This window comes from Mustela putorius, unplaced genomic scaffold (assembly GCF_011764305.1).
Source record: "Mustela putorius furo isolate JIRA1106 unplaced genomic scaffold, ASM1176430v1.1 tig00000580_pilon_pilon_pilon, whole genome shotgun sequence".
NCBI classification, from domain to species: Eukaryota; Metazoa; Chordata; class Mammalia; order Carnivora; family Mustelidae; genus Mustela; species Mustela putorius.
The window spans coordinates 1,665,861-1,680,872 of NW_025421423.1; the positions used below are offsets into that span (position 1 = coordinate 1,665,861).

At 50.2% G+C, this 15,012-nt stretch overlaps 1 protein-coding gene across 10 annotated transcripts in view; it reads right to left on the reverse strand.

Annotated features, from left to right (window-relative positions):
• The window catches only part of PAX5 (paired box 5), a 195,206-nt gene that overhangs the window by 174,402 nt on the left and 5,792 nt on the right, over positions 1-15,012 (reverse strand). For 8 of the 10 annotated variants that reach the window (XM_045081578.1, XM_004747607.3, XM_013053781.2 and 5 more), the window contains exons 2-3: positions 6,783-6,948; positions 496-693 (exon numbers count right to left, since the gene is read on the reverse strand). In XM_045081578.1, the coding sequence (XP_044937513.1) occupies positions 496-693; positions 6,783-6,948 (364 nt within the window). Of the gene's footprint in view, positions 1-495; positions 694-6,782; positions 6,949-12,856; positions 13,913-15,012 lie in introns of those variants that run through there. The other 2 variants (XM_013053780.2, XM_045081581.1) reach the window with 2 other exon arrangements.

Consider the following 15,012-nt stretch of genomic DNA (forward strand, 5'->3'; position numbering starts at 1 on the left):
GGAACTAAATCCCCCAACCTCAAGTCCAGGCTCTGTTTTCCACACTCGGTGGCTCAACCTCTGCCCAAAATGAAGGCAGGGATTTTCTTCCTGGGAAACTCTGATACAGGCCAGTGCTAAGACTTTGAGCATGAGCTTACAAATAAAGTGACATTTGTGGGGCCTGATCAGGACAATTCCCTGCTAAGTGCTCACACACAGAGGCAGGTGGGAAAGGGATTGATAAAAAGCACTCTGGGCTCAGAAGAATCTCAAGCAGATTGGGTACTGACATGGCTTTCCCTCCCTGGGCCTAGAACTCCTGCCCACTTTGGAAAGACAAGAAAGGTGATAGAGAGGTCTACAGAGGCCCACGAGCCCCCTCCTCCTGTCTGATAACCCCTAAAGGGCCTTGATGAATGGAGAGACCAGATCCCTAGGAAAGGTACCCCCAGAGCCTCCAGGATGCCCCACTCCACCCAGATCCCTAGCCCCCCACCAGCAACAGCCCCTCACCTGTTGATGGAACTGACGCTGGGCACTGTGTCATTGTCACACACTCGTTCCGCCAGCAGCCGGTCCCTGATCTCCCAGGCAAACATGGTGGGATTTTGGCGTTTATACTCAGCGATTTTTTCCACCACTTTGGGCGTGGCGACCTTTGGTTTGGATCCTCCAATTACTCCAGGCTTGATGCTCCCCGTCTCATAATACCTAGGACCCAAGAAGAAAGGAGCTTAGCCATGAGGAACCAGCAAAATGATGTTTACAACAAAATAGATACTCTGTCCTGGAAGCATCTGGCTCTGTGCTGTGCAGTTCACCAGCCACTCTCCATACAGAGCTTTTAAACATCTGAAATATGACTCATTTGAATTGAGGTGTACGGTAAGTGTAAAATACACACCAGACTGTCAAAACTTAGTAGAAAAAAAAGAACAGGGGTGCCTGAGTGGTCAGGTCATGGTCTCAGGGTCCTGGGATCGAGCCCTGCATGGGGCTCTCTGCTCAGCAGGGAACCTGCTTCCCCCTCCCTCTCTGCCTGCCTCTGCCTACTTGTGATCTTTCTCTCTTGTGTCAAAAAGTTAATAAAATCTTTAAAAAAAAAAAAAAGAACATAAAATACCTCATTAATAGTTTTTATATTGGTCATATGCTGAAGTGATCACATTGTTCATATACTGGGCTAAGCAAACTATGTAAAATTAATTGTACCTGCTTATTTTTCCCTTTTTTAATATACTACCAGAAAATTTTAAATTTCAAGCGTGGCTCACATTCTGTTTCTGTTGGACAGGGCTACTCCAGATGCCATGCATTAATTAGTTAATTAACTCCATCACATTTATCTACTATTTCACGATTTACAGAAAACTTTCAAGTCAGCTTTCCTATTTGATCTCCACAAAAGTTCTCTTTTTTTTTTTTTCCAAAGATTTTATTTATTTGTCAGAGAGAGAGAGAGCACACAAACAGGCAGAGTGGCAGGCAGAGGCAGAGAGAGAAGCAGGCTTCCTGCTGAGCAAGGAGCCCCATGCGGGACTCAATCCCAGGTCCCTGGGATCATGACCTGAGTCACGGCAGCAGCTTAACCAACTGAGCCACCCAGGCATCCCTGATCTCCAAAACAGTTCTAAAGCACATAAATATTTTTGAACAAATGAATGAAGAATGAATAAATGGTTCCCTATTGATAGGTATAAAACAGAGATTCATAGAGGTTAAATGGTTTGTCCAGGAACACACAAGACCCACTGGCCGAACCAAATGGAAGCTCAGCCTCCGGAGCTAAAATTTCCCCAGGAAGTTGGCCTGTGCCTTTAAATGACCAGCACTCATATCCCCTAGCAAATTCCATCTGCATTCTGTGAAACTGTCCCCTAAAATGTAACTTCTTTTTTTTTTTTTTTTTTTTTTGCCCTGAGATTAAAATGATAACCCTGGTGTCAAATTAAAAGGAGGGCTGGGGCGCCTGGGTGGCTCAGTGGGTTAAGCCGCTGCCTTCGGCTCAGGTCATGATCTCAGGGTCCTGGGATCGAGCCCCACATCGGGTTCTCTGCTCAGCGGGGACCCTGTTTCCCCCTCTCTCTCTGCCTGCCTCTCTGCCTACTTGTGATCTGTCTATCGAATAAATAAAATCTTTAAAAAAAAAAAAAAAAAAAAGGAGGGCTGATTCCAGAATTAACTGGAAATATGTGTTATATAGAAGTCAAAACCCAAGCAATCAAAAAAAAAAGCCAACCACAAGTCACTGCAGCTTCTTCCAGGGACCTCCCCTGAGGTAAATCGCTGTTTCTAAGGACATTTCCATGCTATCAGCTCTTCCTCGTTAACACAAATAGGATGTCAGGGTTTTACAGTAAAACCGAGACCAGGGAGAAGAGTGCCGTGAAAGATCATTTCAGGGGAAAAAAATTACTTGATTCCTTTTCTGAATCTGAGCCTTTACTGGATGTTTCTCAACATTTACAGATGAATTCTTGACTTCTCTTGCAAAGGAGATTATCTTGCAGTTGAGAATATTTTTGCCAAGAAAACATTTTAGAAATGACTGGTAATTTTTATTTATTTATTTATTTATTTATTTTTTAGTAAACCCTGCATCCAGCATGAAACCAGGACTCACAACCCCAAGATCAAGAGTCACACACTCCACCGACAGAGCCAGCCGGGTGCCCCCATGACTTGTGATTTTTCAACCTACCAAGAGTATATGATAGGTAAGGGAAGAGGTGATTCTCCTATGAGACGGATGGGAAGTGTTACTCAAGAGCAAGGACTAGTTACATTTAAAGAGATGCTGAAGGGGCGCCTGGGTGTCTCAGTTGTTAAGGATCTGCCTTCACCTCAGGTCATGATCTGGGATCCTAGGCTCCCTGCTCAGTGGGAAGCCTGCTTCTCCCTCTCCCATTTCCCCTGCTTGTGTTCCCTCTCTCCCTGTGTCTCTCTCTGTCAGATAAATAAATAAAATCTTGAAAAAATAAATAAATAAAGAGATGCTAAAATTCTCAGCCTGGGTAAATCTAGTTAGGGCCAAGTTAATAGATATTCTAGAAATAGATGAAATAATTTTGGGAACAGTGATACGGAAATGGAAATTCTGTTTTTCATTGAGAAGAGCGAGTCATGTACAAACACGGACCATAGGGGAAAAGTCCACCTCTCCTCCATCTTTCTGTAATTTCTGAAAAATTGTAACTAGTCACAAACAGGCTTTAAGAACTATCCAAGAAAATGCTATTTTGCCAGCAGTTTAGAAAGGCACCCCCAATCCAGGCACACAGCTGTCTCTGCGGATTCCTTCTAACTTTACAATAAAGAGTCGTTTCTTACTACCAACAGAGTAACTCCTTAGAGGCACAGTGCTCTAAAGGTTACAGAGCCCTTCCTCAAATCTTCCCCATCCTCCCAACCATCCTAAGAGGCCAGCAGGGTTTTATGGAAGGGGAAACAGGATTAGATGAGTGAGCCCCTTGCCCAACTTCCGGAAGTCAGAGCCAGTCCCAGCTCTCAGATGTGACTCTGAATCCAGTCTTTTTCCCACTAGAGCACACGTCTGCTCTGACTGTGAAGTGAGAACAATAATAATGATCCCTTGCACCTGCAGAAAGCTTTCCCCTTTACCAGGCAGTTCACATGCAGCTTTGCCCTCACTCACCGGCCGCAGAGTGCCTGTTACAGGCATTGTCTTGGGGCAGAGCTTACAGACACACAGACAACCCGGGGCTGAGTACTCACAACATACTAGAGGAAGGAGTCCGCGGTGCTCCCGCAGCTGCTGAGAGCGCAGCGGGAGGGAGCTACCCCTCCCCCAGCCCCTGTCCAGCTTGTCTCCATGTGGCTGGGGGAGTGGTCACAGCCAGGGCTCCTGGCCCAACTCACCTGAGCACCACCACCCACTGCAGACCGAGGTCTTAACAGGATACCCCTCCGTCTGCCTTTTGCCTGACCCATCAGCCAAGCCCTTAGAAGGCCACCCTGAGACCCCAGAGGAGATCCCAGTCGGCAACTGTGTAAAGTGAGGACTCCCACGAAGAACTGCTCTTCCCTATCAGCATAACCTCCACGCAGTCTTTTGGCTCACAGGCTACCAACAGACGGCAGCCGCCAACAAGAGGCAAGCTAGTTTGAGAGTAAAGAGGTGGGCCCCCCCCCCCCCCCCCCCCCCCCGGGGCTCTACGAAGCAGTGTGACCTTGGCCAGATCGCTTAGCCTCTCTGGGCCTCTGTTGCCCCATTTGTATAATAAGGGGAGGATGTCTGCCCAGCCTGCCTCAGAGGAGAAAGGCAGAAATGCAGAAAGAGTAAGAGAAAGCTTTGCAAAACATAAAGAGCACGTGTTGCGGATTAAAATCCTCTGCGTGTTTATTACTGTGTAACATACCATCCAGTTCCAAATGGTCTGAACCTCCCAGCCAGGCTCCAGTGAAAGAAGACAAGAGCCAGGCTTTCTGGGTGGATTTAAATGGGCCTCACATGCCACCAGGCTGTGCATCTGGAGCCCCTCCTGAGCCTCGAGCTCTGTGGACTGAATGCCCACACTCCTGGCAAACCGCCACCTTCCCAAGATGACGGGGGTCTTTGCCCCGGGGACTCTGACTGCCTTGTCATACAGCCTCTGAAAACCACGGCCACCACACACAACACACTCTCTATAATCTGTCACTCCAAGTGCGCCCATCAAATTCTTCGGTGACCAAAAAAAAAAAAAAAAAAAAAGTCAGTGGCTGGAACAGCCCCAGTTCAGAAATTCCCAGTCACACTGTTTTAGGGCTGAACTTGTTTCTTAAAAGGCAGTTCTAATTAGAGTGACATTTTGTCCACTGTGGTTCTTAGTTATGAAAATAATGAGCTATGAAATTCCAATTTATTGTTGACAACTTAAACGGCCAGGCACCCGAGCGGCGCATAACTTCCGAGTGCCACTCTACCTAGTGACAAATCTATTCTGGGCCTCTGGAGGCTGCCTACTGTGCTGGGGAGGGTCCTTGTCCCCTTCAGTCTCCAGGGGCGGTCTGGAGGGCTCCCAGGCACTAGAACATGACGACCCAGCATCTAGACATCCCCTCTGAGAAGGGCTTGGCGTCTCACCCTGAGAAGATTTCAAACAGCGAGCAAGATGTCCGCTCAGCAACGATGTCTCAGCAAAAACAAAGGGAGGGCCTTCTTTTTGCTCTCTCTCTCTCTCTCTCTGCGCAATGAAGAGGCTTCCCAAGAAGATAGCTAAGACCCACTTGGCTCTCAAAGTCTGACACTGAGATAGTCTAAAATATTTCTTTCCTCTCTCTCTCTCTTTCTCTCCTTCTGTCTTGTCTTTATTGCTCTATTTTATTTTCTGTTTTAGAATCAATCATTCTCTTTTCATTTCCCTCTTCTCAATTTTTCTTCTTTTATTTTCACTCTCATCCTCCTGCCTACAACCACCATCTAACAAGAGTACCAGGCTGATGTCCAGCCTTCCTCCTTGAACTCTGGCTGGGGCTCATTTGCTCCTGAGTGCTAAACAGGAGTGGAGCCCAGAGCCTCCTCCCTGGTTGCGAGATGACCTGGGGTGGGCAGGGAATAAGGAACAAATGCAAGGGTCAAAGTCCCCAAAGGGGATCCCAGACCCCTGGTCTTGAGACTTCTTCCCCTGGCCTCCAGCAATGCTCCCCAAGGTTAGAAACTGCTTTTCCTTCCATCTAAGAGAATTTCTTAAATTCTCGCAGATGAAAGGAAGACAGCGTGCAGAAAACCACAATGTCACTGACATACTTCAAAATATTTATTTCCTATTCAGGCAACTGTTCTCCAATCATAATGCAAGCTACAGGACCAAGGTTGCTTTCTGACCCTGGGAGGAAAATCCTGAGAGACCATTGAACAGCTGGACCTGAGAATACTCCGGCTGCCAGGGCAGACCTCTAGCAACTTCACATGCCCAGAAAAAAACCTGCAGCTTTGGCTTTGGGGTGTGTTGAGATGCCGATGGTCTAAGGGTCCTTGAGACCTCCTCCCAGTCCGAGAGGACTGACTGGCTGGGTGGACTAGGGTCAGTCACCTGCCCTCTGTAGATTTGTTTCCTTCTCTTAAACATGCTTCTCTGGATCACACTGAGACTCTCCCGAGAAAATAAACAGGCATGCTCAAAAGCTGGGCTATCTAGCCCTCTGGGAGAATTGGCATTGTTGGTATTTTGCTGGCAGCAAATCGACAGGTCAAGTGGCAACTTGGAAATGTCAGCTTCGAGAGTTAGTGTGTGTTTGGTGGGTTCCCCCCCCCCCCCGCTCTAATATACACTTAGGATGCATGTCACTATGAAGGAAACAAAACGTATAGGAGGAAAATACTACAGCCCAACGTAAGGAGGTTGATGATACCCCAACACTGAAAATAACAGCTGACTTTTAAAAATGGAATGCGCTTTTTGAAAACATTCAAATAAAATATTGATAATGTGATTTTATAACTTGTGGATTTTCCACCCAGCCCTGCTCAGACCCCGGGCTCACCCAAGATGTGCAAGGGAAATTCCCAAGAACCTCTTCTTCGTGGGTCCTTTGGAATAATTCACCAGGCTTTCAGAAAACGTGTCATTCTTCCTGATTGAGTTACCCCATTCCACGAGGCACTTGAAATGGGGGTTTCCCGGGGCTACTTTGACTTGAGTGGCCTTGAAAGGGCTTTGCAAACTCTAAAGTATTAGGCATGTTAGCGAAGTGCTACCACGATTTTCAATACAACGTGGGCACATTGGATAGCTGCTGGGTCATGTTTTAGGTCGTTATTGAAAAAATCAAGGGAAGCCTGCAGCTTCTGCCTTTACCTGCCGAGAATTTTGCTGACACAACCATGGCTGACTCGAAGCTGCCTTGAGATGTCACAGGGCCTGACACCTTGATGAGCGAGTTCCACTATCCTTTGGCGGACTACATCCGGGAGTGGCCGTCCATTCACAAAAACCCCCCCAAGCTGATTCACTCCTCCATGTCCTGAAACAGATCAGAAACAAAAGGGGAGGGAAAGGGTGGTTAGAATCAGTCACATAGTAGTAATAGAAGCGCTGTTAACAAGCACCCAGAGCCTCTCTGATCAGAAATGGCCGCAGGCTGCCTATCTTGAGCCTGGAGTCTGATCGTGCAGGCTTCACGAACACCTTGCTTTTTAAAATTAACCTTTGCCTTTGTCCATCTTCAGCCAGTCAGTTGGGCCATTGATAACAAACATCCCCATACTATGTTTCCTTTAGTTGCTAAATTGTAATTTCCTTTAGTTGCACCTTGTAATTTTTTGTTAACAATGGAGTGTGTAAAAGACCCCAATCTACACTAGAAACATAACTTACTACATGCACGATGCTAGGATCTAAGGAAGATCCTGGGGAGAAAATGTTTTAAAATCCATCAACTGTAAAGAGATTTTTAAAAACAAAACTCTTTTCCTTTTAACAAATATCTGTAAAAGTAAAAAGAACTACTCCAATAAACTAGATCTCACAGGGAAAAAAAATTTTTTTTTTTAATCAGCAATCTGATTCAAGGGCTAAGGACTTAAAAATTTTTGTTTAAATAATGTCTATAGAGTACTGAAACAAAATCCAACCACTGCCTTGATCACAAACAAACAAAGAAACAAAAACTCTTTTCTTTAAAAAGATGGGACTCATCCCTCAATAAAGGGGAAAAATAAACAAAAAAGGGGAGGCTAACACGCAGACTTGACCACTGTACCCTCCCAGAGCACACAAAAGAAATGGGTCAGAGGATCACATTCCACTCTACCACACCAGGATTTATTATAAAGAGTTTCCCTGGAAATTCTGAAGTGTTTTTGCAATTGATAAGCAACTTCAAGTTGATTTGGAGGGGGGGTGGGGATAAAGAAGCTGGAGAAAGCTTCCGAGTCCCAGGTTTTACAAGCACTCTGAGATGGATTTTAAGCCAAAGGAGTCTGGGAAAGTATCTTCTCCACCCAATAAGCTCCCTTCTCTTATATCAAAGTCCATCTGGAGGGAAACAGGGATCCAAGTAAATGAAGAGCAGAACCAGTAAACACAGAGTGACCCAGTATAGCAACATCATTGACCTCGTAGCTGTTAATCAGCCACTAACTGACATTGCTGAGGACAGTCAAAAGCCAAAATCCAAGTCCAAGCATGTATTTACCAATGCTGCTGGTAGCTCAGAGGCCACCGATGGGGAAAGCTCCATCTAAACTGGAACTTGCCTGGGATTAGACTATACCAGGGAAGCTAGGCAACTCAGTCATCTCTCTCTCACTCGCATGTGCACGCACGCGCGCGCGTGCACACACACACACACACACACACACACTCCAATTCTAAAATATAAAATAGCCTCCTCATCTTAGCTATGCCCCCTCAACACTCAATATCTATCTAGGTTTATGAACATCTGAAAAAAAGTGGGGGAAACACCCATAATATAACCTATTTCCTCAAAACTGCCAAAGCAATTCACTGCCGTTTTCCAAGAGATTCCTAACTGAATATTTCCCAGAATTTCTGAGCTCAGGCTGATTTCAAGGAAAAACACAATCTTATAGGTAACGACGGTACTTAATTCCAATTCTTAGCTCAATTTCTTGATTTTCAAAATGAGCTTTAATTGGCTTTGATCGTTCTAAAACACCCCAGACATAAGAAAAAGGAAAACCATCCCAAACAGGATTTCGCAGTTAGAAACAAAACTGTATAGTTCACCTAAAACAGAAAGATGACAGCCACCCATGGTCAAGGGCCTTAGAAAGTCTTTGTTCTGGGGTTGGGAGCACCTGATAAAAAAAAGAACAGGCTGGATTGAAGAAAGTAAATTCAGAATTTGTACAAGCTCATCTGAGGACAGAAAGGAAGCTAAAAGCGTCCAGCACACTTTTGAGATAACCTATTAGTCCAGGCCTTGAGACCCATTTGCAATTGCTTGTTCCCTATGCCCCTGGCAATTTGAACTTTCTGCCCCAAACGCAGAGCAACCTTCAGAGGACTTAAATTCCAAGAGCAGTCCTCCAGGACATTTGTGAGCTTTTGGGAACTTTTGCATCATGGAAAAAAATCCCAAGGGTTGGACACTCTAGCTGACAGCAGGTCCCAAACCCTCTACTTTTGACCACAAAGACAAGGCTACCTATGTTCTTCCAGAGTCTGATCCATATAAGCACAGAGTTCACACTAGACTCAGGATGACCTGGGAACGCCCTATCCCCCTCAACTTCCCAGAAAGGCTCCCAAACTCACTTGGCTAGGTCTTCTCTGCCTCAGTCACAGTCCTAGCCAATAGAGCATTTCAAGGGTGGTGGGGAGGTAATTTACCTGGTCTGAGAAGGCAATGTCTCCCACTTACCCCAAGATTGGAAAGAAGTAAAACCTGAAGCCTGAGAGAGGGAGGCAGGATGGGGAAAGGAAAGAGGAAAAGCGAGGGGAAGGATGCAAGGCGTGGAAACTAAATGAAACAGACAGCAAGGACAGAGAGCGAGGAATGGAAGTCTCGGGTTAGAAAGGCAGAGGAGGAGAGAAAAGAATGGATCAGCTAGTACTGGCAAAGAAAAGAAAGGTGAGTGTGGTGTACGGTGGGAGACAAGAAGACCAGAAGAGAAAATGGAGGAAACCCAGTAAAGGGGCATCTGGAAGACAGAGGACTTCTGTGGAGAAGAATCTTTGTTTTCTGGGACCCCTGCTCCAGCCCTGCATCTCCTCAGAGAACCCAAGTCCCAGCCTCTACTTCCTATGGACTCCTGCTGCGTGAGGTTTCATCCCCCTGAGGGGTGCATGTTCCCAGCTACACTTCTCAGGGACAAGTAGAATTTTCAGAGAGCCTGACACAGAGACAGATACAAACAAACCAAGGCAAAGACCAGGAAACAGACACAAAGATACAAGGGAAACACAGGCCTGCCCCCAAAGGACAAGCCACGCAGGGTTTGGAGGAGGATTGGGGGGGAAAGCTTTGAAGATACACCCAAGGCCTTTGTTGCTCTGGTTTCTGAGGGCTGGCCTGCATGGAAGCTCCTTAGACCCTGACAAGGATGTACTACCCACCAGGGGTCCTATCCAAACCCCAAAGACCATGGCTAGGTAAAGGGTTGTAGGATGAGGGTCTCTGCTAACTCAGCAGGAAGACCCAACTCCAAAACCCCACAGGGTTATTGAAATTCCTCCTTGTGACATTGGAGAGGATAAACAAGGGACACACAGACATGCAAACAAGGACACAGGGAAAGAGGAGGGATGAAATCTCCTTGAAGGGCTCAAACCAACAGACAGGCATTGACACAGATAGACAGTCGGGTCTTCGGGGCAGATCTAGTTAAACCAGAGAAAATGCCTTGCACATGTGTATACTCACTCAAACAGTGCACTGCCCTCTCTCTGGAATCTTGAGTCCCGCCCTCTCCCCTTCCGTGAATCCTAGGAGACCCAGAAACAGCTCCAGCTTTGCCCAGGCAACCTTCCTGTCCCCCTTTTTGTCTCTCTGACTTCAATATCATACTCTGTACAATGGGTTTAGCTGAGGTTCAGATGACACTCAGGTAGGAGGCTGGCCATAAAAGTGCTTTATAACTGGAAAAATACCTGGGGGAAGGAAACATCTAGGCAGGGGTGGTGGAAGGCCACTGTACAGATGAAAATGATGAATCTAGAATAGGGAGTAAGGGCAAGAGAACACAAAAGCCAGTTTCCCGGCAGTCCCTTCCTCTCCCCCAATACCACCTCTCCACCAAGCTGTCTTGCTCCAAATGGGATGCCCCCCCCAAAGAAACTGACCAGGGCCAGGCAGGAAGACAAGGAAGTGTGGGACTTGGTCTGAGAGCCCCTACTACTACACCAGCAACCTCCCAGGATCTACTTGTACACCTCGACAATCGCCAACAAACTGGGGCCCAAGGTGGGCCTACACCGTACAAGCAAACAGCTTTAGGCATCAGACCAAGGGCACTTCCAGAGAAGCCAGCTCTAAAAGCTAGCCTGGTTGGGGCCCAGCCCCCACCATGCTGCCAAGAAGATTGAAAACAGGAGGAGGGAGCACTTCTCTAGGAAAGGGGAATGGGCAGATCAACGCCAGGACAAGGAGGGACAGAGACAGGCATTTTCAGTTGGCTAATGGGTATCTGGAAGGAACCACCTTCTCCACCCTTATGCACTGCCAGGACACCACTGGTTCTGATGCTATCTCCCCAAGCGTCCAGGAACCCCTGGGACTCTGGTGTCTACGCAGGATGAGGTGAGGGTCTGTGGATTCTGAATAGTGAAGAGAGACTTGCAGGGGTCAGCCCTCCCCATTTGTCCCCCATTCGCTTCTTGGCTGAGCTAAAGGCTTACAACCCCTCTCAGAGTATTGACCCCAACTCGTTTGTTTTCTCGCTTGCTCTGAGAGAACAGATCCTCCCCGGAGCACGGCTCAAGTCTGCCCAGGCAACAGCTGCTGGGGGGAGAGGGGAGCGCTGGGGTCACCATGGACTGGAAACCGTTTTGGCACAGGCCCCAAATGGTGAGGAATCGTTTGGGGTAGGACTGGTGAAAGCGGTTTCTCTGCGCAAATCTCCCTACTGCTTTGGTGGATTACCTTGCATTCGGAAAATTGACACAAAGAGAAACTGACCTGCCGCAACCAGCCCGGGAGGCTTAGATCAGCATTTCCCTGCTTACCAGGACACTCCACCCTCCCGGGCAGAAACCGACATTTTCGCCAGGGAAGCTTGCCTTCTCTCCAGCCGGGTCTATGCTGCCTTTGTTAAACAGGGGACTCACGGCTGGGTGAGCAGGATCCTGGACTGTCTTAGAGGAACCTAGCTTGGGGTAAACTCCCAGTCCGGAGCAACTCCCTGACCTGCCGCCCGTAGGGACCAGATCTGGGCACCCCACTGGATGCCGCCAAAGCCTGGCGCCTTGCTCTGGCCCAGCTCTGCAGCCCGCAGAAGGGAAACACGATTCGTTCCACTTGGAATTTCCTTGAAGTCTCCGAATCTAATCCGGCGTTAACTCACCGTGAGAGGAGCGCTCATCTCACAGAAGACTGTGCTAAAGGGTGAACTGACAGATCCCCGCGGGTCAGGCAGCCTGGATCACCTCCCCAGAGCCCAGGATGACCCTTCCCATCTCCTACACAAGCCCGCGGCTTTCTGAAAGGGGGAGGAGGGGACGCCTGTTATGACTAACTGACTTCTTGATTTTTTTTTTTTTTAAAGGGGAGAAGCCATCATGTGGCAAGTGTCCTGAAGAGAAAGACTTGATCATGTCTTTAAGGGTTTCTCCATATGAACTGGCAGCTTTTAAGCTCAGCTGAGGGACTGCCACTTTGTTGATTTTTCAAATCCCACTACCCAATTCCAGGACACCTTTAGAGGTCTGAACTTTCTGTCCTTGCTTACCTCTCAGCCTCTTCCTTCACACATAGAAGCACACAGGCCCTGCTTGGGGCCCCAGTTTCCCTCCAAGCATCAGTCCTCATCAGCTCCAGGGCTGAAAAGGCGCTACTGCGGACGGGGTGTGGGACGCTGTCTTAGACTTAAGGCTGACCTCTCCCTACAACTTCTTGCCCTCCAACTAGCCAGTCCCAGAGTCCTCTTCAGGTCCGAGCTATGATTCTCCCAACATGCTGAAATGTTGCTGCCGGACCCAGCCTCACCCTGCGCCCCTCAAGAGGCTGCAGCTGAAGTCTACACTACCCGTTGCTGGAGGCGGGATTCCCGGTGCCAGGTGCTCTGGCCCGGGGAACCAGGCGCGTTGTTCCACATGCCCTTCCTGAGAACACTGCACTTTGCCAACTTGACTGTGTTGCTACAGAAGTCCTGAATCCTTCCGGCCCTGGCATCTGCCCCGCGGTCCGGCACACCCAACCCCGTCCCGGCCGGAGAGTGAGAGAAGAGAGCTTGCCGCCTACTTACTATGCATGGATGCAAACGGGTCGTGCTTACAGTGTATTTCCATCGGGGCGCTCCAGACTGCAGGCCGGCCGACGCCGCCGCCTCCCGGCGCCAAGGGGCTGCCCAGCGCGGCTAGGGAGCCCTGCCGCCAGGCCGGGTACTGTGCGACCTGGGCTCAGAAAACGCTGCTGGAGCTCCGGGGCCTCTCTCAGAGCTGCTCCGCTGGAGATCGCCGAGAGCTGCGCCTAGAGGCGGGAAACGGCGCTAGTGCAGTCCGGCTGGGTGTGGGGCGCCCAACTCCTGGTGGCTTCCCTCCTGGGCCGTCTCAGGCAGCGGCTGCGGAGCCGGGCCAGAGTAGATGCGGCCAAGGAACCGGCAGCTTTGGGGGCATATCGTAGGGGCCCGTCTCCGGGACGGCAAGGAGCCCCCGGCCTCTGGTAGGAGCGGCTTCGAGGAGGCCTGCGGGACACACGGCCCTTGGTTTCACTCAAGGGGCAGCGAGGCCCGCGGGCTGCCAGGCTGGTTCCACGGCCTCGCTGCCTCTGGAGTCTCTCTCGACCCCTCGGTCTCCACCGGATTCTTTCTCTGCTTCTCTGAGTCTCTGGGGCTTGGAGTTGCAGCCCCAGCCTCGCTCCGCTCGGCTCTCCGACGTCTCAGACGAAGTTGCAAAGAACTTCCTCTCTGGCGGCGCTGAGGCCCCGGCGGGTTCGGAGACGCTTCCGTCACTGACGTTGGGGCCGTGACTCCTGAGTCCCCAGGAGCTTATAGCTCTCACACCCCCGGACCCTCTGCCTTTAAAGTTCCCCCGGCTCCCGATGCACCCCCATCGCTGGGACCAGGATGGGGGACAACAGCGACAGTGTCCTCCACGCCTGAGTATCTGCCTCACGCCCACAACTCTTCGAGCCCCCCTGCCCTCTCTCAGGGGTCTGGCTCCAACGTTTTTCTGTTGCCTCTTCCGGGACGGCCGCCGCGCCTGCCCCGGCGTGTAGCGAGGGACGGAGATAGCAAAAGGTCCCCTCCACTAAGGCCGCCGGGACTGCCGGTGCTGAGATGGAGCCGCTGTCGGCTTTGACTGCCCGCGCTGCCGCCGCTGCCGCCGCCGCCGCCGCCGCCGCCACCGCCGGCGCTAGCCCTCCGCCTGCTCGGCGCGCACAGTGCGCCACCGCGCCGCCCCGGAGCCGCTTTCAGGACCCGCTGCGTGTGGACAGCGCCGCCCGGGGCTCAGCCTCCCTCCGGGCGGGGGCGGGGCGGGGGCTAACCTGCCAATCACGCCTCATCAAGCCAATCAGAGCTGTGGCAGCCGGCCCTGGCCCGAGACACCGCCCCATTGGTTGAACGACCGGCGGGCTCCGCCTGATTAGCGGATACCTGGGCAATAGGAGAGAATGGGGGGCGGGGCCCAGGCGGCGGCGCCACGTTCATTGACAAACGCGCGGGGCTAAGGCCTAGTGGAGCGCGGGTTGGGGGAGGGGTAAGGGGATCCACACAGGGCCTGGAGAGTCCCGTCTCAGACGCCGCGGGAGCCAGACCTTCCTGCCGCAGCGTTGGGCCCCTGGGACACGCTAAGGGACTGGAGCAGCCAAAGTGGGGATGAGGAGAGGAAGGGTACAGGGCGGGGGTGGAGGGGAGATTGTCTCCTGAAAACACACACGGATGTTGGAGGAAGAATAGGAGCGCAGTAGAGATCCGGTTTTCAATCTAAGCACCACCAGATTCACGATAGACTCGTGGTGTGCGCACATCTACCCCTTCTGAGCTCAGTTTTCTCATCTGTAAAATGGGTAGAGTTGGCTTATCTAGTCTTCAATGGCGGCTCCTTCCAGAGGAAACATTTCACAATTTTATCAATCACCTACTAAGCTGCTCCTGGCGCCTTCATGTCCACCCCTCTCCCTCAATCTTACCCCCCCCCCCCCCCCCGCCCAGGGAACCACAATTCTGAGCTGAAAGAAAGGCAGAAACTTTGAGGGGAAAGAAATCTCACACTCCTTTAAAGTTAGTAATCAGGGTGCTCCTGGGTGAGGAAATTAACTGAAGCGTTGGACCAGGCTGTCCAAGCACGAAGCCTTGAGCCTTTCTTTCCAGCCTCAGACCAGGAGCTGATAGTCGCCTTGGGGCTAGTGGTGTGCAACTGAAGGCTTCGTTTCCAGGGGGGTAATTCTGCATCTAGTGCA